The sequence below is a fragment of the Pristis pectinata genome, chromosome 4 (assembly GCF_009764475.1).
Source record: "Pristis pectinata isolate sPriPec2 chromosome 4, sPriPec2.1.pri, whole genome shotgun sequence".
Classification (NCBI taxonomy): domain Eukaryota; kingdom Metazoa; phylum Chordata; class Chondrichthyes; order Rhinopristiformes; family Pristidae; genus Pristis; species Pristis pectinata.
Genome location: NC_067408.1, coordinates 65,983,152 through 66,009,195, shown reverse-complemented (window position 1 = coordinate 66,009,195; position 26,044 = coordinate 65,983,152). Strand labels below are relative to the sequence as shown.

Below are 26,044 nucleotides of genomic sequence, written 5' to 3'. Positions count from 1 at the left end.
CACAAAGCACTTCTAAGCTTGAGCTTACAAAGGGGAATTGATCCTTTCTTAAGCTGCAACTGAGCCACAGAAAGTAATATGAAGCTATTCTCTGTGAAATGTGAAGCACAACTAGTGGATATGGGTTACAATGGCAGCTACAGATGAGATCAGGTTGCAATAATTTTCAACAAAGCCTGTGTTTTTCCTTTATTTACAGATCCTGCCTGATTTGCTGAGTATTCCCGGCATTTTCTGTTTTATTCTACATCTTAATTGTCTCCTTTATGAACTTCCTTTAACCTCCCAATTGTTTCTTTTTATTTTAAAGTTGTGCCACCTATTAAGAATAGAAGGCTGGTTTTCATGTTGTGCTGAGCTCTGCGGTTTCTTGCGATCACGGGCAGAGCAGTTGCCATACCAAGCCATGATGCATCTGGATAGGTTGCTTTCTATGGTGCATCGAAAAAAAATTGGTGAGAGTCAATGGGACATGCCGAATTTCTTTAGCCTCCTGAGGAAGTAGAACCACTGGTGAGCTTTCTTGGCCATGGTGTCTACGTGGTTGGACCAGGACAGGCCGTTGGTGATGTTTACTCCCAGGAACTTGAAGCCCTCAACTATCTTGACCTCAGCACCATTGATGTAAACAAGAACATATGCACCGCCCCACTCCCTGAAGTCAATGACCAGCTCTTTCGTTTTGCTGACATTGAGGGAAAGGTTGTTGTCATGACACTGCGCCACTTTCTTAATCACAGTGTACGTAAAGGTACAAGGGTATAGTTTTTGGCTTATCAGTCTGAAAGAGCCTGACACATATGGTGACCTACAGACCAGCTTCAAACTCATTTGTTGCAAAGCACCGATAGTGTGATAAGTATATGCCTTTCTACCTTGACCCTGTGCTATTCAGGCACAGAAAATTTGCCACATTGAAAAAGGCCCTTCTCCACTCATCTACTGTACATCATTATTCCTCAATAAGCCGCCTAACTTAGTTCCACCCTTGTTTGCTCTCTCCACAATCACTCTCCTTCATGGAACTAACAATTATTTTTTTTTCCCAAAAGACAGGCTTGTGGTTGAAAATTCTGCATCTTAATTCAAAATACCAAGATGCGGGAAATACCCAGTAGGTCAGGCAGCATCTGTGAAAAGAGTAAACCAGAGCTAAGATTTCAGAACAACGATTTCACCATTACCGTACCGATGAAAGGTTATTGATCTGAAACATGATGATGAAACAAAGTCAGTATTCTTGGCCCGAGAAGCAGCAGCATTCAAGACTTGGGGAAGAGTAACATGTACATAACATACAAGACTGCATTTTGCAGTTTCTATTTATCTTTGTGAAGTAATTGGATAAAGGTCCAGTCTCCCCTTCCACCTCAAACTGCAGTTCTATTTGCACAGTATCGAACCTCACACTGCTGCAAACACAATTTGGCAAATAGTATACATGTCCAGAGGGCAAAGGGAAAATGAGAGCATGGAAATATGTACATAGATCTTCGCATAGAGTCATACAGCATGGAAACAGGCCCTTTGGTCTGAACCATCCATGCCAACCAAGATTCCCATCTAAGCTAGTCCCATTTGCCCATGTTTTGCTTATATCTCTCCTAGCATTTCTTATCTATGTACCTGTCCAAGTGCCTTTTAAAATGTTGTTAATGTACCTGCCCCAACCACTTCCTCTGACAGTTCATTCCATATATGAACCACCCTTTAGGTGAAAAAGTTGCCCCTTGGGTTCCTATTAAATCTCTCCCTTCTCACCTTAAACCTATGCCCTCTAGTTCTTGATTCCCCACCCCTGGGAAAAAGACTGTGTGCATTTATCCTACCTATGCCCCTCATGATATTATACACCTCTATAAGATCACCCTTCATTCACCTATGCTCCAATGAATGAAGTCCTAGTCTGCTCAACCCTTCTATAACTCAGTCCCTCAAGTCCCAGCAGCATCCTCATAAATCTTCTCTGCACTCTTTCCCAGCTTAATGCCATCTTCCCTATAGCAGGGTGAGCAAAGCTGAACACAATATTCCAAATGCAGCCTCACAAACATCTTGTACAACAGTAACATGACATCTCAACTTCTATAACCAATGTGCTGATGAAGGCCAGCGTGTCAAAAGCCTTCTTCACCATCCTGTCAACTGTGAAAGTCCTACCCTGATTTGTCTTACCAAAATGTAACAGCTCGCACTTATCTGAATTAAACTCCATTTGCCATTGCTCAGCCAACCTACCCAGCTGATCAAGTCCTGCTGTAATTCTTGATAACCATCTTCACTGTCTACGACACTACCTTTTTTTTAAGTGTCATCTACGAATGTACTAACCATGCCTTGTATTTCCTCATCCAAATCCTTGATATAGATGACAAACAACAATGGGCCCAGCAATGACCCGAGACATACCACTAGTCATGGGCCCCCAGTCCAAAAAAACAGCCTTCTACCATCACCCTCTACTTCCTACTATCAAGCCAATTGTGTATCCAATTAGCCAACTCTGCCTGATCCCATGCAGTCTAACGTTCTACATCATCCTACCATGCAGAACCTTATTAAAAGCCTTACTGAAGTCCATGTGGACTATATCTACCATCCTGCCCTCATCAACCTTCTTGGTTACTTCTTCAAAGAACTCAATCAAATTCGTGACACACTAATCTCCCACGCACAAAGCCGTGCTGACTATCCCTAATCAACCATTCTTTCCAACTCCATACATATCGTATCCCTTAGAATCCCCTCCAGTGACTTACCTACCACAGATGTTAGGCTTACTGGTCTATAGTTCCCAGGTTTTTCTTTGCAGCCCTTCTTAAATAAAGGCACAACATTAGCTACCCTCCAATCTACTGGCACTTCACTTGTGACTAACGATGATGTATACATCTCAGCCAGGGTTTCTGTAATTTCTTCTCTAGCTTCCTAAAGTATGTGTGGATATACCCGCACAGGCCCTGGAGATTTATCTACCTTCATATGTTTTAAGATGTCCAGCACCTCCTCTGCTGTAATGCAGACTACCGCCAAGACATCCCCATCAACTATCCCAAGTTCAGAAGTCTTCATGTCTTTCTCCATGGTAAAAATCAAGATCACAGAAGGAGGCCAATAAGCCCGATGGGTCTGCATCCTTCACTCTTTCCTATGTCCCCAAGCTGAAAACAGGTCTAATTCTGAAAAACCCAAAGCGATTTGTTTCAACGGGAAGGAAGAAAGGGGCAAAGGTGACACTGGATATATTTACTATATCTGGGCTTTCAGTAGATTAAAGCAATATTTTAAAATATTTATAAAATAATTACATGGGTCATTATAAATTTAACTTAAAAGGGATAAAACACAAATCAGTTCACTATAAAACAAAAATGCATGAAACAGTAAATGGATGGGAATAATAATAAAACCCTATACCCAAAGAAAGACCAGACACATTGGCATTTTACCACAGCACAATGAAGCCAGACTGACTTTTGCATATTACCTGCAAGAGCTCTGCTGTACTCCCTTTAACTTTCTCAGTGTTCACAGCTCTGTGCTCCAAATAATCTCTCTCAGGGATGCTTGCCATTTCATTGGAATTCCTGTTGTTACAACCTGAGGATTTACAAAAGAGAAAATAAGTGATGGAAATCTGAAATGAAATCAAACTATTGGGAAATATACATTAAATATTAAATTACAAACAGATATCATGTAACACATAAATAGTGAATGGGCAAAATTGCAAATGCTTGCTCTAAATCTGGGAGCTCCCTATCCAACACCAACACAGGAGAACAATCACCGGTAGGGCTGCAGTCATTGAAGAAGTGATCCACCTTCATCTTCTTAAGGGAAATTATGGATAAACAATAATTCCTGGCTTTATCAATGACAACCACACTCCACAAAAATGTTGTTTTAAAATGCACCATTATACGAAATGTTGAACCCAAAAAAAAATACTTTCTAAATGGTGAAAAATGAAGATATGATTGGATGTGGATGTGTTGCCGATAATGGCACTGTATTCAATTATGTAAGAAACTCCTCAGATTACGAGGTACTCCATACCCACTTTCAGGATGACGTAGACAACAACCTGCCTTGAACTGATAAACAGTAAATAAAATTCATGCCAGGAAACTGACAACTCCAACATGCTAAAACAAAACAGCTGCAGAGACCATCCCACGGTGTTTAATAGTATTATCATTGTTGAATCTCTTACATCAAATTCTGGGGATATCACCACCTAGAATCCTGACTGGACCAGTCACATTAATACTGGTCCATAAGAACAGGCGGTCTAGGCATTATGCCCTGAGTAATTCACCCCTTTCCCTGACTTCCAATCATATATTCCATCATATACTAAGGTACAGGTCAGGGATAGGATGGAGTAGTTTCCGATTGCTTAGAAGCAAAGAGTGCAACAAAGCTCCACAGGACAAACCAGCCACAAGATCCACACCAATCCAGCCATTTACCACCTTAAATATATTCTTAGTCCACCATCAGTGCAAGGTGGCTGCAGTGCAGTGTTCCCTATTTACAAAATGCATTTCAGCAGTTCACCAAAACATTATGGACAGTGCCTGCCAATCTCAGAACTTCTATGACTTTTGACCTGGAAGGCCAGGGGCAGCAGACCCATTGAAACATCACCATTTCCACATTCTCCTTTCAGTTACACACTATCATGACTTGAAAAAATACTGTTATGCCCTTGCATGATGAAAATTCTGGTACTCCGTACCTGAATATGTCATGAGAGTGTATCACAAGGACTGCAGTGGATAAAGATGGTTCAAGATACCATCTTCATGCAGAAAATAAGGATGGGTAATAAATGCTGGTGTCACTAATGATGCCCACATCCTACAAATGATTATTTTTTGTGAAGAAAACAGGTTAGAGGAAATAATCAAAAAGCCTAATGGAAAGCTGGAGCAACAAACAATCTGCTGGAAGAACTCACCAGGTTCAGCAGCATCTTTTAGGGAAAAGGAACTGTCAATGTTTCAGGCTGAAATCCTGCATCAGAACCATGATGATTCAGGGTCCTGATTCAGGGTTTCGACCTGAAACGTCAACAATTCCTTCCCCCCCTCCCCCCACCCCACAGATGCTGCTTGACCCGCTGAGTTCCTCTGGCAGATTGTTTGTTGCTTCAGGTTCCAACATCTGCAGTCTCTTGTGGCTCTCTAATGGAATTCTATATTGTCTTTTATATTTGAAGAATGAAAATACAAGTAGTACTATCAATAGTTCTGAAGACAACACCTTACAAAAGATACATTGGTGTTGGAAGGAACAGAGTGAAGATTTACAGAAACGATCCTGGATTGCAAAGGAAAATATATGAAGAGAAATTGTATAAACTAAGATTATATTCCCAGGAATTGAAAAGATTAAAAGGTGATTACCATGTCATTTTTCAATTGGCAGCCAAGGATCAAATTTTCATGGAAAAATCATTATGGTGTGATGGCAAGCAAAACGCTTCAGTTACACATAATGAAAGTAGCCTAATTTCACTCCAGAGGTAGAAGTCCCAGTCATATTCCATTGTCTAAGGATGTGGTCGATCAAATTACAATAGTTTTGTTTGAAAATCATGAAAAAATTGAAAACCATACCAACAGTCACCATGACAGGATACAACCTGCATTACAAATAAAGCAGTCAGTATAGTCACTCTGGATTATGACCCTTGCATTCAAAATGAGCCGATAATTCTAATACCAATGAAATAGTCACCTTCGGTGTATCTGGCATTGTTCTAATATACAGTACATATCATTAAAAACATACAGAAGAAAAGTTATACCAGAACCATGAGGTTGTGACTAACTGGAAAGATTGAGCTAGTTGGAGTAATTTTTTTCCCCAGTAATGAGTTGAGGTGATTTTTGTTTTCCAGTAACGATAATTTCATCATTAAGGACCCTCACCATGCGGGACATGCCCTTTTTATGTTACTACCATCAGGGAAGAGGTACAGGAGCCTGAAGACCCACACTCAATGTTTCAGGAACAGGTTCTTCTCCTCCACCATCAGATTTCTGAATGGTCCATGAACCCATGAATATTACCTTGTTATTCTTCTTTTGCATTATTTATTTATTTTGGTAACTTATAGCAATTTTTATGTCTTGCACTGTACTGCTGCCTCAAAACAACATGACTCTGATTCTGAGAAGGACAAGGGGCAATCTGAAAAAATCAGTTTGAAAGGACAGTGGAGATGGTTATTCCATCTGAGAGAGGCCAAACAAGAAACCATAAATAAAAGACAGTCATGAAACATTCCAAAAGGAAATTCAGTATAAACTTCCCCATTCAGAATGATTAGAAGAAAGTGGAACACGCTCTTAGGCACAAAATAATAGGCAAGCAGCAGCTACATGTAAAGGAACACAAGATAAACACAGAAAGGAGAAAGGAAGGGAAAAAATAAAGACCAGGACTAGGACATTTTGCCTCTTGAGCCTGTTCTGCCTTTCAATAAGATTAAGGCTGACCATGTATCTACCTTTTCCCATACTCCTTAATACCTTTAGTTACCAAAAATCCATCTCAATCAGGTTTAAAACTGACCCAGCATCATTTTTCATTTCTACAAACCTCTTAATGTAGTAGTGTTCCCAACTTCACTCCTGAAAGGCCTGGCTTAACTTTACACCATAGCCCTGGTCCTGGATTTCACAACAGGCAGTATTATTTCCTCCCAGACTGTTTTCCTTGGTAACTTAAAAAGTTCTATCAAATTACCCTGTAAACCTTCTAAATTCCAGAAATACAATGCTAATTTCTGAGTTACCATTAATCAAATACAGAATCCTGGCAGATATTTCGCACACATTTCTCCCTTTCAAACTGAATTTGATCATCCGACGATCATTAATAGACACCGTTTTTTTTAAATATAAAATTCTAAAGTTTTTCATTATCTATAAAATGATTTGGGATTCTCCAAGGTTGCGAAAGGTCTAATGTATATGTAATTGGACGATTTTCCTTCAGTCTTACTCTCTATTATGTCCCAAGAATTCAGTGGCATTATTTAACAATTGTGCCAACTGTAAAAAAGTTAAAATAAAGCAAATAATAAGCATAATGCTGAAATATGAGGTGCAAAACTTACTGAAAGAACCAAGTTCGTGGAAATTTGCTTCAGGCGCACTGGAGTCCTAAGAAAAATAATAGTGGAGGTAAATAAATATTAAAATAAAACATTTTCTCTTTCTGCACCAAAATAAATGGTTAACTCCAACATGTGCACTAAGCTAGTGACTGAAGTGCAGAACCTTCTATTTTCACATTTCAAAATAAGTGTTAAGTCCTCATCATGGGCAAAGGTCAGGTACCTTTCAAGAAGTGTCAAAAGTGGTTACATTTGTTTCTAGGTGAAGCTTAAATAAAAAGTTTAGTATTTCAAATGTTACTAGCAACAGCTTGGTTGGAAGAACATTCTTTTTGTTTTTAAAACCTATTCTTGCTGCTAGTTTACTCCAGGCATTATTACTCACTAAGCATGTGCTTCTGTAGATTCCTAACATCCTCCACCGGCCATTCTTCATCAACAAATCTGTTCAACAAATGCTGGCAGATAACACAGACAAGCTCAAAAATATCCACCTTGTGTATTACAATCAGTGTGTGTCTTGGTCTATATGGCTCAACTATTTAAAACATTCAGAATTAAAAATGTTAGTTGTTACTTTTTCCAATCTTTTTTCTTATTTTTAAGTATTTCGTTTCTTAGAAAACATTATCACTCTGAGCTGTTTATTCAAAACAAATATCAAAGAAATCAAAGAATAGAAGCCCAAATAAGCAGATACAGAGCAGACAAATTCAGGGAGGCAGGCTTAAGTTATCGAATTTAACCTGTATTATGAGCTGCACACTATACAGTACCTGTAAGGTTTCCATAATCATCTGATAAGTAGGAATGATGTTTCTGGGATTTTCTCAGTCTTCCATCTTAGCATAAAGGAAAGCAAAAAGTATCCAATAAAGATAGTTTTCTATTCAATTGCTTAAATATTTTATTCAAAATCTTGTTTAATTCCTAATAACACAAATGCATAAACAAAAAGCAGGGAATGACAAAAAATGCTTTTCCTCAAAGCCAGTCAAAAATACCATCAGTGCAGTCCTTCAGTTCACAACTGACCTCCCTATTTTTCCTTTTTCAGTAAACCATACAGAAAAATATCAAATCACCAACTGATGGCATGCTCTTCCTCGTCCTAGACTACGTACCATCTCAGATCACTAAACAGCCAGCCCAGAGAAAATAGCACAAAGACCTTTACCATTCGCTTTACTTGCCCATCAACCAGAACCACATGCACAAACTGCTGCCACAGAACGTAACACCATTTTAAAGAATGACAGGAAGTGGTTATGACTACAATATGTTCAATTGAATAACCACTTGCCATTCAAATGTACTTTTAATGCACCAACAGAAATCTAAGTTTATTAGACTTCAAAATCTCATTTACAGACCTTTTGGCAATATATTATCAGGTATTTTTTTTTGAGAAATGTTTTAATAAATTGTTTAATTGCTAGCAATTCCAACAAAAACAATTTACTGATTTCACTGAACATCAGTTTTCTTTTATTTTTACCATCTTTTGTTTTGTTTCTCATTTTTTGTTTGAGGTTATCTTTCGAATAATTGTGACTTTCTTCATCTCCACTGTCCAGGCAGCAGCTACCAGAAGTCGATCCAATGGCTTTCTTATCAATTCCATCTTCATCACAAGTGCTGTGGCTTTTACAATATAAACTGTAAAAAGAAAGTAGTTTGTTACAAGGGAAGAAATGCACAAGCATATTTAGACATCCAAACAGAAATGAGTCCATACAAAAAAAAGAGTAGTTGCATCCCATTCCTTTTAAAAAAGTCTGTCTGATATACAGCACCACAAAATATGGAAATAAAAACTAAATCATTGGAGAAACTGGAGGAGTTACCATGGCAAGTCAGCAAGGATTTCTCAAAAGGCAGGTCACAAAATATTAGCGCATATAACAAAGGACTGAGGGGGAAAAAAAAAATCAGCATATTTTAGAGGGTAAATTTTGGAAAAAAATTGAATAAAGTACATATAACCAAGATAATTGACACAAGATTATAGGGAATATGTCTAAAAGGATCGAAAAAGCATAGGATAGGGGGCAGGAAGTGCAGACTGTCAGAAGAAACCTTCTTAATATGGGAAGATATAGCAAGTAATATGTTAACGGTTATGTATGGGATATTTTTTAAAAACATATTTCTATGTTAAAATTTTTGTATCTGAAAGCAACAGCCTATTATAAACACCCACATTGTAATGGCAAACGCTTATTTAGCTAGGTCTAATTACAATCTCTACTGCACTCTCCCTGACCCTACCAAAAACCTTTTCATCCAGAGGCTGCAGCACCACTGTTGGCAAGATGGTATAATTACAACATGAGGAATTTCCATCACATTGAAAGAAATCATAATGGGAACATAAAAGATTTTTTTTCAATGGAACTAGACATCTGCATTCCCCATCTCAAATCAATCTTGCCTTCTTTGTGCAAACTCAAGGAAAGTTAACAATTAGATATAAATGATATGATTCATGCGAGAAAGTGGAGGATCCCGATCACTTCAGGAAAATGTGAAGCAAAATATTCTGGAAGAATGCACCTTCAAGTGACAAGATTTTACATAACGTTAAGGAGCAGAAGGGTCTGATGTGCAAGGAAGATCATTCAGGGAGTCTTATTAAGTACCTATAGTAATGCAAGAGACATCCTCAAAGGTAAAGAATTGAAGCTGTACTTTAAATGTCAGGTACAGGTTCTGAGTTCCCATATTTATGTTTTGATATTTCTCATATTTTCACTTACAACAGAGAAGGACATTCAGCCCATTGAGTCTATCACAGCTCCCAAAGGATTTGAGAAAGGATAGAAATAGAACATTGCTACCAGGGATGAGTCATCCTACAGTTATGAAATTACATCCAAGAAGCAAGCCATTTTTTTCTTGGGATGATAAAGTTTATGGGTGACCCTACATAGCTGAATGATCTTAGTGATGATACAGTTCACAAGAGATCACATTGAATATCCAGCATATTTTCTTTCCTTCTGTTCAGACCTACAAGAAAAGTGAACTGTAGAAAAGCAGCTAGGAAGTAAATGGTACAGGACAGAACATAAATGCAGAATTAGCCTTCTTGATAAAATAACGTCTTAAAAACATATCTCTTACACACTTCTAATATTAATTTATGTGACGTGGACATCAATGGCATTGCTCATCGCTGCTTGAGGACGCAGTGAGCTTCTTGAACTGCTGTAGTCCTTCTGGGTGAAGTTACTCAGACTGTGCTGTTGGGGAGCGAATTCCAGAATTTAGAATTTACAATAATGAAAGAACAGTGATATATTTCCAAGTCAGAATGACGAGTGACTTGGAGGATTCCCATGCCCCATGCACACTAGAAGAAACAGTGAGATCCAGGAGAAGGCCACCAGTGACCTTGGGGCAGCAGCAGATCTATCCCAATCTGTCAGTGCTGGAAGTGAAATGTTTGGGAGTAGCCCGGGCAGCTTCAGGTTCAAAACTGAACACAATATTCCACATGGGTCAAACCAGCCTTTTATCCAGATTTAACATAACCTCAAATGGATCTTTATAAATAGATGCCATATTCATTTACAGGTAACGTGCAGAAGTACCTCATGTCCCTTTAAGATAGAGTTGTGTGTGTGTGTGGCGTGCTTACGTCAACAGAAGTTAACGGACGTAATGACGTTGTTGAAGAGGTCAGTCAAAGAGGGAGAGAGAGAGAGAGAGGGAGAGAGGGAGAGAGAGAGAGAGAGAGAGAGAGAGAGAGAGAGAGAGAGAGAGAGACACTAGCCTACTAGTTTCTCTATTGATGGATGAGAAACAATAACTGTGTCTGCCATTGAAATCCATTGCTGGAAATTGGAAGTAATCCGGTGGAGTTCACTTTGTTGCTGACCTGTAGAAGGAAACAGGTATTTGTGTGGACGACCACGATTCTGATGCTTTTCTGGGTGAGGAAGTCACTACCGAGTAAACACTGAAGTGTCGTTTGGGTTCCATCGTGGAACATTCGGATTTCGTAATTACTCTCCCTATGTTCTCTACATCTACATCTTATCTTCAGTACAACGGTGGTTGTTGAAGAAGCCTTTGCTTCATGTTTCACCTTATGGCTTGCAGAACTGAACTTTAAGAACCATTCCTGGACTTGGAGTTTGGGACTTTGTCCACACACACACGAAGAGTTTAGTTTTTGTGGGTTAATGTTCAAGGTTTAACTATTTTTAATACTAACATACTAACATTTTTACTTCTATTTTTCGTATTATATAAGTAGTGATTAATAAAATAGTTTTTAACACTGAATCATGACTCAGTGTGTTTCTTTTGTTGCTGGTTCGTAACAAAATTGGGGGCTCGTCCGGGATAGTTCCCAAGGTTAACTAAGATTCATCCGGGATCCAACCCAAAGATTAACGAGTGTCGTCTGGGATCGTTCCCCAGATTGACGAGATTCTTTCGAGTATCAATCCAAAGATTGTTGAAGGAGGTCTGATAAATTCTTTTCTTTTTAATTAGCTTGTGTGTGTGGAAACCAGCAACAATGAATACATTTTTGAAAGAAACCCACCCCTGGAGGATTGCAGGGGATGAGGAAGCCTGTTTTGGTGAAAATTGCTGCAGAACTACATCTTGAGGCAGTAACGCGATTTATGAGAAAGGCAGATATTCAGAGACTGATAGCTGGCCATTATGTGGAAAAGAAGGTGTTTGAGGAGGAAGTGTTAAAAGTTTCCTGGCAGTGAACCAGTGACTTCTGAGGCACAGGTGCAGCTGGCAAAGATAGAGGCTGAACGAGAGCTAACTCGATTGACGTTTGAGGCTGAGGCAGAGGAAAGGAAGGCCCAGATGGAATTGAGGAGGATGGAGCTGGATAGGGAGGAGAAGGAAAAACAGCGGTAGCATGAGTTAAAAATGAAGCGAAAGAGTTTGGAATCTGATTCTGATGATGTTTTTTAGCCAGCAGGGAGGTTTGATTAGTCCCTCCTTTTGAGGAAGATCAGGTTGATCAGTATTTCCAACATTTTGAAAAGGTTGCTGTGAGTTCAAACATGGCCACAGGAAGGATGGGCTCTTATGTTAAAGAGTGTGAACTAAAGGTAAAGCTCAAAAAGCTTATTCTGCTTTGTCTGTTGAGGATGCAGCTGATGATACCAAGGTAAAACAAGCTGTGTATAAAGGCCTATGAATTGGTACCGGAAAGCTTATAGACAAAAATTTAGAGACTTGAGGAAATCTGCAGATCAAACTTAATGGAATTTGCCAATGGAAAGAGAATATGTTTTGAAAGATGGTGCATGGCTAAAAATGTAGATGGGGATTATGATAAATTGAAAGAATTGATGTTAGTAGGAAGACATTAAAAGATGTGTTCCAGCTGAATTAACAACATATTTAAATGAAAAGGGAGTGGAAACTTTACATAGAAACTGCTAAGGTTGGACAGATGATTATGTTTTAACCCATAAATCCAAATGGGACACCCTAAAACCTTTCAAAGGAGTTATAAGGGACAATCCAGGTAATACTAGATTAAATTGGGAGGTAATCAAAAAGGGAAGGATGAAAAGAAGCCAGTGCTGGAGAAACCTGTTGAGCGTACTTGCTATTACTGTAAGAACCTGGCCATGTGATAGCTAATTGTGCCCTTCTGAAAAAAAGTGAGGAAGCTGTGCCCAATGCTTGCTTTCAGGCAATTAAAAATCAAAAAGGTTTAGGAGATGCTGTTAAAGATCAGTCCTTGCAAGAGGTAAAAGCTGAAAAGTTGGAGGAGGTGACAAAGGAATTCTGTTCTTATGTATCAGAGGGTTTTATTTTATTTCACTGAATGATGAGTCACCCCAGGTGCCAGTGAAAATTCTTAGAGATACTGGGGCTTGTCAATCTCTCTTGCTGGACAGTGTTTTAAATTTTGATGAAGAAACTGACACTGGTGAGGTAAATCTAGTGCGAGACTTTACAGGTGACACCATGTCGGTCCCTTTGCACAAGGTGATTTTAAAGTCAATGTTCGTAGAAGGACCAGCCGAGATAGCGATAAGACCTAGTTTACCAGTGGAAGGAGTTTCTTTGTTATTGGGAAATGACCTTGTGGATGGAGAAATTGTCCCTGTGGTACGGTTAACGACCAAACCAAGGATTGATGAGTCTGAGAATGATCCAGATGTTTACCCATCATGTGCAGTGACTCGAGCTACAGCTAAAGAATTAGCCAAGTATGACAGTCCTGTGCAACCTGATGTGATTCCTTGTGACAGTCCAAAACAGGAAGAAAATTATGATGCCCTATCTGAGACTTTTCTGTCTCCATTGGAGAATCTACATCCTTATAGTGAGCCTGAATGTAACGATTTGTCTTTGTCGAGGAAGGAGTTTATGGTGGAACAGACAACGGACCCTGAGCTTACAGAATTGAAAGAAAAAGCACTCTCATGTGAGGAGATTGAAAAAGTGCCAATTGGATATTATGTCAAAATGGAGTGTTAATGAGGAAATGGAGACCTCCTCATGTCCCTGTTAATGAGGAATGGGAAGTTATTCATCAGGTTGTGGTTCCAAAAGTTTATAGGAATAAGATTTTAAATCTGGCTCATAGTATGCCTTTAGCTGGTCATTTTAGTGTGAATAAAACTGTAGGGAAGATCTTGAAACAATTCTATTGGCCTGGTTTGAGAAACGATGTGGTGATGTTTTGTTGAACCTTGTCACACATGGTCAGATAGTAGGTAAACCAAATCAAAAAACCCCTGTGGCTCCTGTTGAATGCCAATTCGTGCTTTCGGTAAACCTTTTCGAAGGTGATTGTGGACTGTGTTGGCCCATTACCAAAGTCTAAGACTGGAAATCAGTATTTGTTAACCATCATGTGTGCCACTTCTAGATTTCCAGAGGCAATACCCCTTAGAAATATTAAGGCCAAGACGGTGTCAAAGGCTCTTTTAAAATTTTTTACCATTGTTTGGTTTGCCAAAAGAAATCCAATCTGATCAAGGCAGTAATTTTATGTCTAATTTTTTTCAACAACTAGTCTATGAGCTGGGAGCAAAGCAGATTGTATCATCTGCATATCACCCAGAATCTCAAGGGAGCTCTGGAGAGATTTCATTCTACTCTCAAAAATATGCTGAGGACTTATTGCTTTGAAAACACAAAGGATTGGGACAGAGGGCGTTCATTTACTTTTGTTTGCCATTAGATAATCAATCCAGGAGTCATTAGGATTTACTCCTGTTTGAGCTTGTATTTGGACATAGGGTGAGAGGACCTTTGGAAGTTGTTAAGAGAACAATGGGTTAATGAGGAAGTGCACTTGAGTCTGTTGGACTATGTCCAGAAATTTAAAACTTCGGTTGGAGAGAGTCTGCCAGCTAGCGAGAGAGAATTTGAAAACCAGCCAGATAAGAATGAAGACACTGTTTTGACAGACGTGCTCGGCCTAGGACATTTGCAGTGGGACAAAAGGTGTTAGTATTTTTCCCTAGCCAAAATAATCCATTGCAATCTCAGTTTTTCTGGACCCTATATTATTGAATCTCGAGTGACTGATTTGACATATATAATCAAAACATCCAGATAGGACGCAAGAAAACACAAACATGCTGAAGGCCTTATTATTAGAGAGATTCAGTTGTGGCCATGGTGGATGATGTGAATGTTGTTTCCAGAATGCCTGATGTTGATGTTGAGGAAGGCAAATTTAGACCAAATATTGTTCCATCGAAACTAAAAAAACAAAATATCCTGGAGAACCTTGAAAAGAAGTTGGACCATTTACAAGATTCGCAAAAACAACGAGATGAGAGAATTAATTTTAAAATTTAAAAATCTTTTCCCAGATGTTCCAAACAGAACATCGATAATTACCCATGATGTTGATGTTGGGGATGCAAAACCAATCAAACAACACCCATATGTAATGAATGTGGAAAAAGTAAACTTGTTGATCAGGAGATAAAGTACATGTTGGAAAATGATATTATTAGACATTCTACTTCAAACTGGAGTTCGCCCTGTGTTATTGTACCTACACCTGATGGAACTGTTAGATTTTGCACAGATTACAGGAAAGTGAATGCTGTCACAAAGTCAGATGCTTACACTATTCCTAGGGTGGATGATTGCATAGACAGAGTGGGAAAGGCTAAATTTCTTACAAGATTGACCTATTAAAAGGGTATTGGTGTGTTCCATTAACAGATAGAGGAAGGGAGATTTCTGCCTTTGTAACCCCTTCTGGATTGTATGAATATAATGTTTTGCCATTTGGAATGAAAAATGCTCCGGCAACATTTCAACAAATGATTAATTCAGTGATTCATGGGTGAAAACATACAGATGCCTACATGGATGACTTAGTGACTGGGAATGATACATGGGAGGATCACATCTCTGTGTTAGAAAGGTTGTTTGAAAGACTTTCCGAGGCTAACCTTACAGTTAACTTGGCTAAAAGTGAAGTTTGGCCATGCCACTTGTGACGTATCTTGGTTATGTTGTAGGTCAAGGCAAGCAAGCTCCTGTTCAGGCAAAAGTTCAAGCAATATCTGAGTTCCCTATTCCCACAGGTACGAGGACTGTTAGAAGATTTTTGGGAATGGTTGGATATTATCGAAAATTTTGTAAAAGTTTTGCTGATATTGCTCTTCCCCTAACTAATCTTCTGAAGAAGGGAGTAAAGTTTGTTTGGACAGATCCTTGTCAAGAAGCATTTGAGAAGCTGAAAGCCATTTTATGCTACCATCCTGTGCTCAAATCACCTGACTTTGAAAAGCCATTTTCGTTAGCAGTAGATGCCAGTGATGAAGCTGCAGGAGCTGTGTTGTTGCAGCAGGGTGATCTTGATGATATTGACCATCCTGTAGCATACTTTTCAAAGAAATTTAATGAGCATCAAAGAATTATTCCACCATAGAGAAAGAATTACTGTCGCTTGCTTTAGCCTTCCAACATTTCAGTGTATATGTTTGCACCACTCAGACTGTGTATACAGATCATAACCCATTGGTGTCTCTGAGCCGAGTCAAAAACAAGAACAGAAGGCTGTTAAACTGGAGTTTAAGTTTGCAAGAGTTTGATCTCATGATAACTCACATTAAAGGCAAAGATAATGTGATTGCTGATTGTCCCTTTCCCGATGTTAAATGGGAAACATATATCTGTACTAATCTGATATTCTGTAATTGTGTAGCAGGATAATTATTAACATTACTAACTGTATGCGCGGTTAAATTTTTCTTGGGAAAAATTCTTTTTAGGTGGGAGGCGTTACGGGCTCAGTGAATGTCCCTTTAAGATAGAGTTAGTTGTGTGTGTGTGTGTGTGTGTGTGTGTGTGTGTGTGTGTGTGTGTGTGTGTGTGTGTGTGGCATGCTTACGTCAACAGAAGTTAACGGACGTAATGACGTTGTTGAAGAGGTCAGTCAAAGAAGGGGGGGGGGAGGGAGAGAGAGAGAGAGAGAGAGAGAGAGAGAGAGAGAGAGAAGAGAGAGAGAGAGAGAGAGCGAGAGAGCGAGGAAAGGGAGAGAGACACTAGCCTACTAGTTTCTCTATCAATGGATGAGAAACAACAACTGTGTCTGCCATTGAAATCCATTGCTGGAAATTGGAAGTAATCCGGTGGAGTTCACTTTGTTGCTGACCTATAGAAGGAAACAGGTATTTGGTGGACGATCACGATTCAGATGGAGGAAGTCACTACCGAGTAACACTGAAGTGTTGTTTGGGTTCCATCGTGGAACTTTGGATTTCATAATTACTCTCCCTATGTTCTCTACATCTATGTCTTATCTTCAGTCAACGGTGGTTGTTGAAGAAGCCTTTGCTTATGTTTCACCTTATGGCTTGCAGAACTGAACTTTAAGAAACATTCCTGGACTTGGAGTTTGGGACTTTGCCACACACACGAAGAGTTTAGTTTTGGGTTAATGTTCAAGGGTTCACCATTTTTAATTCTAACATACTAACATTTTTACTTCTATTTTTCGTATTATTATAAGTAGTGATTAATAAAATAGTTTTTAACACTGAATCATGACTCAGTGTGTTTCTTTTGTTGCTGGTTCATAACACTGTCAATAGTATCACTTCTCACTTGCCTAGTTTGAATTATTTGTTTCAAGTCCACACATTCCAACAAATCTACATTCTCTTGAAGTCTACTTTCCAAACAGTTCTCTACACTTCTTTCTTGTCATCTTCAAATTTTGAAATTGTGGCACATACAAGCAACTTAATCCATTAACATATATCAAAAAATAACTATTGTACAACACTGTATGTCTCTCAGCAGTCCAGTTCAAAAATCAACCTTTCACAACACCTGTTTCCATCTTTTATCACATTTGCAAATCCATGCTGCTGCAACACCTTTTATTCAATGCTGCTAATGTCTAATAAATGGTACCTTTTTTACCTCACAAAAAGATTCAATTTCTCCATAAATCCATGCTGGCTTTTTCACTGGTCCCATTCTTGTCCAATCAGATAAATACCTTAATTATGTTGTGGATTAGCATTTCTAAAGGCTATCTCACAATGAAATTAATTGGCTGGGCTATCAGTGGCAGGTTTATTTTCCTTCACTTGCTAGAACACAGGTAAAACACTATTAATCTTCTGAAAAGTGGCACTGCCTTTGCATCAGGAGGATTAGAAGATGAAATCATTGAAGGTATTTAAGAAGGAGGTAAACTTTTTTTTAAAAGATCAGGAGAACTGAGCACTTGTGGGGAACGAGGGGATCAGCCAAGAAACATGTTGAATTGCAGGTTGGGGTTGATGGGTCAGGTGATCTAATTTCCTGCTCCAAATTCTTGTGTTCTGCTGTCAAAATCATCCTGTCAGTACAACCAGCCAGTTACTCTAAGGGGGGCCTTTATGCTTCACTACATGAAACAAGCCAACGTGCTGGGACATGAACTCCATTGTAAGACTGTACACCTGGACCACACTAGAAGAAACAGTGAGATCCAGCAGTGATCTTCAGACAGCAGATCTATCCCAATCTGCTTTTGTGAAATCAGATGAAGGATAGATATTGTCCAGGACTTCAGGAAGAACTCCCCAGCTGTTCTTTAAAGTAACATCACAGGAAATGGCATATCTACCCAAATGAGCTAGTATCTCATCCAAAGATGACATCTCTGATAACATGGCTGGCTCTCTACCAGTAAGACATTTAAATGTTAATCTAGATTATGTGCTGCCATTTTCTGTGCAAATTAACTCTCATGAATAAATTGCTCTCATACCTGTCAACTCCTTTATCAACACCTTTAATGAGCTTTGTGCTGTCAGAAGTTGCACATTGCAAGTGGCAATCTTTGAGCAGTTCTCAACTTCACAGTTCATAAGCATTTCAGTCTGGCTGCAAGAAGAATGTCCCTGTGAAAAGTAAATAAATTCACATATGAAGTGAGCATTAATTTCTGATGGAAGAGCTATAGGAAACTGAAAATGACAACATGGTTCAAATGCACTGGTCAAATACTAAAGCCAAGTTGAAACTCATTAAAAGATCGAGATAAAGCTCACATGCAAAAAAAAAAAAACTGAAAATTAAATTTAATAATAAATGTTAATGGAATGCAAGTACATGGGTAAGGAGGTCAATATTCTGCTACACGGAAGATTTAACTTCTTAAATGTGAGACTTCATAATTCTAACCTGGGGGTCCTACCTTTGCCCACAGGGATGCAGCCCTTCTTGATGTTCCAGCTCTTCTTCTTAGTTGTGCATTGTCCTGACCATCTTCAACACTTTCAAAGGAGCTGTCTGAACCAAACATTCCACACTTTTAAGGAGAAGGCAAGAAATCTCACATGATCACTTCTGTATGCTACAACTTTACTTGTAACACCAATCTATCATTCTCAGTCCCTAAGACCATACTTTTTGAAATATTGATCCTCATACGAAATTGATCCCAGTCCTGGATTTCATCACCCTTCAATGTCATCTTACTAAATCAGAGCATTTAATCTTGATCATTGCAGAATTCTGATGAGCATGTAACCTCAGGGCTGAAGTAGGCTTCCTTCCATATTTCAAAGATTTTCTCAAATCTACTAAACACTGTCCAGATAAGTGAGATTCCATCATGTTTACACAACCCATTCCTTTGACCAATCAAATTCACTTTACAGCATTTGATTTTAACCATTAAACTGGATACATTAATTTTAAACCACATTTACATTAGAACGCATCAAAATATAAAATGATGAACCACATGAACTGGGTCACCAGAGATGACTAACAGGGCAAATTCACCAAGGTTCTAATTTATCATGCATAGCTATCAAATGCATTTCAAATCCAATTCTTAGATTTTAACAGAAATTCTCATTCAAACCTATTCTTGAAATGTACACCTAGTTATAAAGGATGACAGAGCTTTATAACCTAAAAGCTATTGGGCAGCAATATTTGTTAATACAACAAATGGGGAACAGAAAATGATTTCATACTAATGTATCAAGAAAGTAATGCTGAAGATTTATACAAGTATTTCAACTAACATTCAGGAATTAACCAAATGCAAACTAAAGAAGTGCCATCAATAAAATAGTTTTCAAACTCATTGAAAGCACATCCATCAATAAATAAAAATGACCACTTCCCACTAAATAAATGGGCTGAAATCTCCATTTCCCCTTCCATAGATGACATTCCATTAGAGCACTAGGAAAAACATTTTCCTTCCAAATTCCTGTCTGACCTTATTCAGGCTGAATTACTTGGTGCCAATACCTTGGTTGTAGTCCATCACTATGTAGTTATGGATAAAAACGCTCCATAGTTTCACAGAGAGATAGGGGTTGCTAATATTCCTCTGGAACAGTACAAATTATCAGAAACTCAGAAATGTAATCATCAGAACTCTTATCACGTCTGACTGAAGTACCTCGGGGCTAGATTTATTCACAGTAGACTTATGACAAGTACCTGTTATGATTGCATGTGTGAATTATAAAGAAAAAGCTACATCTTCCTCATCTCCAAAACTGGTTATAGAAAATAGAAGGTACTAACTTTGGTTCATAGGAAACCTTAATGAACATGTAGGTTGATGGGAAAGGAGCTCACATTCTATATACAGTAAGATCCAAATAAAAAAAGTGGACATTGGATGTGCATAAACAACTAAAAGAATCATGGTTGTGCATCACAACTCTGTATTTAAGAGTACTGAGGGAAGATTCAAAATAACTAAGTCAGTCCTAAGCTGCTTACATTCCCAAGCAAGTAAAAGAGTCAAGTCCAAGCATGCATCTGTAAAGGAAAAGGTAAAAGAGAAATGCAAGTGTTGGCTATGCAAAATAACAAAAAAAATGTATGCAGGAAATCCATCAATATCCATAAATGCTTTGAGTGTGAATTCTGCAAAACTGTGCACATTTATTGTTTTAACACATTTGGATCTGATCAAGACTGAAAATCTAGGAGCTTTTTATTTTATCTAAAGATAGCTTCAAAATAAAACACATTAAGCAAAGGATCTGTCACACTGATGTTGATTACATTGTCACACAAATTATTATGGCATTGAGGGCTTGCCACACACCACATTATAATCCAGAAAAAGATTGACCAGGATATCGGAAATGTTCTGCCATGCTTATAATTATTTGTAGCACTTTCTTCTTGGGCTACACAACTTCCTACACTGAATATTGTTGGTCTCTACTCTGAACTTCCCTGTACAATGTGCAGATCAGGAACCAGGAAAAAGATTGAACTGGGCAACCTTCCTCAGTATGCAACTCTGCTACTTGTAATGTCACCTCAGATTCAAATTGCTGTCCTTTATTAAGATTTTGGAAATACCAATGTTTTTCAAATCATGGAAGTATATTATAATAAACATCAACTGAGTTTAACTTCCTTCTGTAAAAGGGCAAGGCAGAAAATACATTACCTTCAACTAATTTCTGCTCAGCTTTATGTTTATGACACCAAACCCTGCAAATGAAATTAAAATAAAATTCAAAACACAACCAGCATGCCGATAAATTATTTATGTAGCAAATATATTAGCAGTACATGCACAGTATTTGCAAATGCTACACTAAGACCTCAGAAACTTGGGAACAAGAAGCTTAATTACTCAATTTGGTGGATAAAATGTATTTTTCAAATCATGGGTTTTATTAAAAATTTGAAATGATTCCTTCTATTTTTGGCTTATGATATGACAGTCCTTCTAGTTGCATGTAATGTAGATTGTGCATTTCATTAGCACCAAGTATCATGGATGTTAGGATCAGGACATTTTAATCTCTGCTTATTTATAAAAAAGCATTGTGGCTTGAGGGGCTTGATATACTACAGCAGGAACAGACTGAACAAGCAAGTGAACATTTTTAATGCTATGCAAACTTGTCATGGGATTGCCAACGTTACAGGCACTCACTAGTGGATGTTTCCCTAATCTCGTTAATCTTTTCTCGGGGGTCCAAATGGATATGAGCAGGACCCAAAACCTTCTTGAAAATGTGTAACATTCTTACTGATTTGTGGGAATCCCTGCTTCAAAACAGAAGCATTCAGGATGGCACCAAGAACTCTTAACTTTCTTCACTGGGAACACAAAGACCTGTGTAAATGGCAAGAGTGTATCACCTCAAAGTACCCATCTACCTAACCCATCAAGGCCCCTGCCAAATTTATGGCCGAGTCTGTGGGTTCCACATTGACCTCATCAGCCACCTCTGAATCCACAGAACTGGAGGTTAGCAAGTCATCCTTGATCACGAGGGACTGCATAGGAAAAAGCAGGGCCCAGCAAGATTACACTCAACCATATCCACAGGGACAAAACAAGTTGGGAGTACAGAATTTTCATCTACCTGGTCCTGCTCTTAACAAATAGATATTTCACTCCATCCAGCCAAAATTCATTTCTAGCTTGCAGCAAGAATACAAAGGTAGGGTTTGATCATGGATTACAGTGATGCATCTCATCAAATAATGAGATTAGATCTCACTGAAGCCACTGTGGTCTGAATCAGCTGAAGGATTCTCTCTCCCCTTCATTGATGTGAATACTTCAAATTGATTATTGCTTCGAAGCTAACAATGTCAGCTTTACAATGATCATGTATTTTGCAGTAATAGTGTAATGGTTTTGGTCTCTGTATCTTTGAAGAGAGTACAGTGGCATGCAAAGGTTTGGGCATCCCTGGTCAAAATTTCTGTCACTGTGAATAGCTAAGTGAGTAAAAGATGACTTGATTTCCAAAAGGCATAAAGTTAAAGATGACACATTTCTTTAATATATTAAGCAAGATTACTTTTTTATTTCCATCTTTTACAGTTTCAAAATAACAAAAAAGGAAAAGGGCCCGAAGCAAAAGTTTGGGCACCCTGCATGGTCAGTACTTAGTAACACCCCCTTTGGCAAGTATCACAGCTTGTAAGTGCTTTCTGTAGCCAGCTAAGTCTTTCAATTCTTGTTTGGGGATTTTCACCCATTCTTCCTTGCAAAAGGCTTCTAGTTCTGTGAGATTCTTGGGCCGTTTTGCATGCACTGCTCTTTTGAGGTCTATCCACAGATTTCCAATGATGTTTAGGTCAGGCGACTGTGAGGGCCCCACGGCAAAACCTTCAGCTTGTGCCTCTTGATGTAGTCCATTGTGGATTTTGAGGTGTGTTTAGGATCGTTATCCTGTTGTAGAAACCATCCTCTTTTCATCTTCAGCTTTTTTACAGACGGTGTGATGTTTGCTTCCAGAATTTGTTGGTATTTAATTGAATCCATTCTTCCCTCTACCAGTGAAATGTTCCCTGTGCCACTGGCTGCAACACAAGCCCAAAGCATGATCGATCCACCCCCGTGCTTAACAGTTGGAGAGGTGTTCTTTTCATGAAATTCTGCACCCTTTTTTCTCCAAACATACCTTTGCTCATTGCAGCCAAAACGTTCTATTTTAACTTCATCAGTCCACAGGACTTGTTTCCAAAATGCATCAAGCTCGTTTAGATGTTCCTTTGCAAACTTCTAATGCTGAATTTTGTGGTGAGGATGCAGGAAAGGTTTTCTTCTGAAGACTCTTCCATGAAGGTCATATTTGTGCAGGTGTCGCTGCACAGTAGAACAGTGCAGTGCCACTCCAGAGTCTGCTAAATCTTCCTGAAGGTCTTTTGCTGTCAAACAGGGATTTTGATTTGCCTTTCTAGCAATCCTATGAGCAGTTCTCTCAAAGTTTTCTTGGTCTTCCAGACCTCGACTTGACCTCCACCATTCCTGGTAACTGCCATTTCTTAATTGCATTATGAACTGAGGAAACGGCTACCTGAAAACGCTTTGCTATCTTCTTATAGCCTTCTCCTGCTTTGTGGGCATCATTTATTTTAATTTTCAGAGTGCTAGGCAGCTGCTTAGAGGAGCCCATGGCTTCTGATTGTTGGGACAAGGTTTGAGGAGTCAGGGTATTTATAAAGCTTTGAAATTTGCATCATCTGGCCTTTCCTAACGATGACTGTGAACAAGCCATAGCACTAACAAGCTAATGAAGGTAAAAGTTATCTGAGAGCTCAAATCTCATGGGGTGCCCAAACTTTTGCATGGTGCTCCTTTCCTTTTTTCACTCTAAAATTGTACAAAACAAAAATAATACACTAATCTTGCTCAAAATGTTGAAAAGAATGTTTCATCTTTAACTTTATGACTTTTGGAGACCAGTTCATCTTCTACTCACTTAACTACTCACAGTAACAGAAGTTTTGACCGGGGTGCCCAAACTTTTGCATGCCACTGTATATCGTTCCTATATGAGGGAATTACCTCATGAGCAGATGTTGAGTGGAGTGGACATATACTTCAGCAGCTTTGTACAGCTGGTGCCTCACAACTTCAGCAACCCTGGTTCAAAACTGACCTCTGATGCTGTCTGTGTAGTGTTTGCATATTTTTCATAACCACATGGGTTTTCTTTTGAGTGTTATGGTTTCCTCCCACATACCAACTATGTGTGAGTTTGTAGGTTATTTGACCACTGTAAATCTACCTTAGTGTATAGATGAGTGGTGGAATCTGAAGAAGAGTTGATGGAAATGTGGGGAGAATAAAACAGGCTCAAGTAGGATTACTGTGAAATGGGTGCTTGCTCGTCGGTATGGACTCAGTGAGGCAAAGGGCCCATTTCCATGTTCTCTCTCTCAATGACTCTATGAGAAAGGATCTTCTTTACAAAAGCAAGACAGTAGGAAGTAAATGCTGAAATATTGCTGCCTCCAAATGGAGAGATTAGAACTAGGGGAAAATAGGTTCAGAACAAGGGATCTGTTGTTTAAGAGCAGTTTCAGTGACAGTGCTGTGAAACTTCGGAATTCTCTAATCTCCAAGGCTACGCAGTCCATGAGGACATTCCAGGTGGAGAATGATGGACTTCAATAATAAAGGTTTCAAGGGAAGTGGGGAACTGGCAGAAAGGTGGATGACCTAATGAAATAGTGAAGCAAGCTCCTGAGGCTATATAGTCCACTGCTTCCATCTCGTTTGTTCTAATATTTTTATTACTATTGCTGACATTATTCTCTCCATACACTGCTTTGAAAGGACTATTTATTCATTTTCATCACAAAAACAGGCTGACAGAGATGTTAAGATCAGATTTATTTTAAAGGACAAGAATATAAATTCAGTGAACAGTGTAAATATCTTTCACAATAACAGCGACTTTACCATAAATAATAATTTTCCAATTATGTATTTGGGGAACATGTCTTACAATTCCATTCATAGAAAGGTTCAAAATACAGACTCAGTTGCATTTGAATCACTGACAGTTTTGTGCAGTTTATGTGAGATTATGTGCATAAGGGCACTTTACCTGTAAACTCCATTGATTTCATTTTCCCTGATTGCACCATTATCACTCCTCACACAGGGATAGTGATAGACCTTCCTACAGTATGTTACAGCACATTTAACAGCAGCTCCAGACCGATTACAGCGACTGCACTTCTAAACATAAATATAGACAGGAATGTAAAAAAAATGTTCTCTTCAGCCAGAACTAAACATCTGATAATTGTATGTAAAATTAAAACAAAAAATCCAAGCAGTTGCAATTGTCAATTAATGTAAATGGGCAAACAAAAATGTGAAGACTCAAATTCTTATTTAAAATTATTGAACTCATTGTTCTACTAAAATATTTTGATTAATTTCTATTATTCAACATTTCCACAAAATTAAACTTCACTGATATGTTCCCCCCAACAAAAAAAATTAATTCACTAAATAACAAGCATCTTTTCAATGGTTTTAATCATAAAAATAGAGTCTGCCACAAATGGAAGCATTGAACAAACTGCAGCCATTTGGGCTAACAAGTCATCTCCTTCTGCAGATGATCCAAAGCTTGTCTATCATGAACTTTTCCCATTATCTTCTTCAAATTAGCATAAACAACTCTGCAATTCTCCGATCAAATCACTAATATTCATAGTTAAATACGGAGGCTCCAGAACAGATCACAGAGGAACAGCATGTCACATCCGCTCTCATCTTTTCCTTCAGTTTAGTTCCAAGGGACTGGCGCACCGCCAGAGGTGCAGTCTTTTGGGTAAATCATTAAACCCAAACCATCTTATTTAATTGACTTATATAAGAGGTAGATATGTTTCATGCAGACTGCATGTTGACCTGAAACTGTGATTTAGGCATTTAGCCAAATTCTAATATTCCCTGTGTAATAACAATATATATAGGTCAAATGTTTATTCTATTTACTAGACCTGGAAGCTTTCAGTCTCCGACCTTGCTTCGCCGAACTCTGTCTGCCAGACATGGGGACAAGTTTCAGACTGTATATCGCTCTACTACTAAAAGTGTTAAAAGAATGGAATATTAAAATAGATTGACCTTTTAAAATGAATTTTCAAATTTGAACATTTCTCCCTTCCCACCCAGCA

The 26,044-nt window shown here is 38.5% G+C and overlaps 2 protein-coding genes across 3 annotated transcripts in view; both read right to left on the bottom strand.

Moving 5' to 3' along the window:
• Positions 1-7,177, bottom strand: part of LOC127569642 (histone-lysine N-methyltransferase SETDB2-like) — a 96,776-nt gene extending 89,599 nt beyond the window's left edge. The window contains exons 1-2 of the mRNA XM_052014441.1: positions 7,136-7,177; positions 3,488-3,600 (exon numbers count right to left, since the gene is read on the bottom strand). Of these exons, the coding sequence (XP_051870401.1) occupies positions 3,488-3,574 (87 nt within the window). The 5' untranslated portion in view covers positions 3,575-3,600; positions 7,136-7,177. The remainder of the gene's footprint in view (positions 1-3,487; positions 3,601-7,135) is intronic.
• Positions 7,178-7,920: 743 nt separating this feature from the next.
• phf11 (PHD finger protein 11) overlaps positions 7,921-26,044 on the bottom strand; it is a 55,065-nt gene continuing 36,941 nt past the window's right edge. For both annotated transcript variants that reach the window (XM_052014580.1, XM_052014581.1), the window contains exons 5-10: positions 24,958-25,091; positions 21,042-21,085; positions 18,788-18,895; positions 18,372-18,504; positions 8,634-8,794; positions 7,921-7,977 (exon numbers count right to left, since the gene is read on the bottom strand). In XM_052014580.1, coding sequence (XP_051870540.1) covers positions 18,479-18,504; positions 18,788-18,895; positions 21,042-21,085; positions 24,958-25,091 — 312 coding nt within the window. In that variant the 3' untranslated portion in view covers positions 7,921-7,977; positions 8,634-8,794; positions 18,372-18,478. The remainder of the gene's footprint in view (positions 7,978-8,633; positions 8,795-18,371; positions 18,505-18,787; positions 18,896-21,041; positions 21,086-24,957; positions 25,092-26,044) is intronic.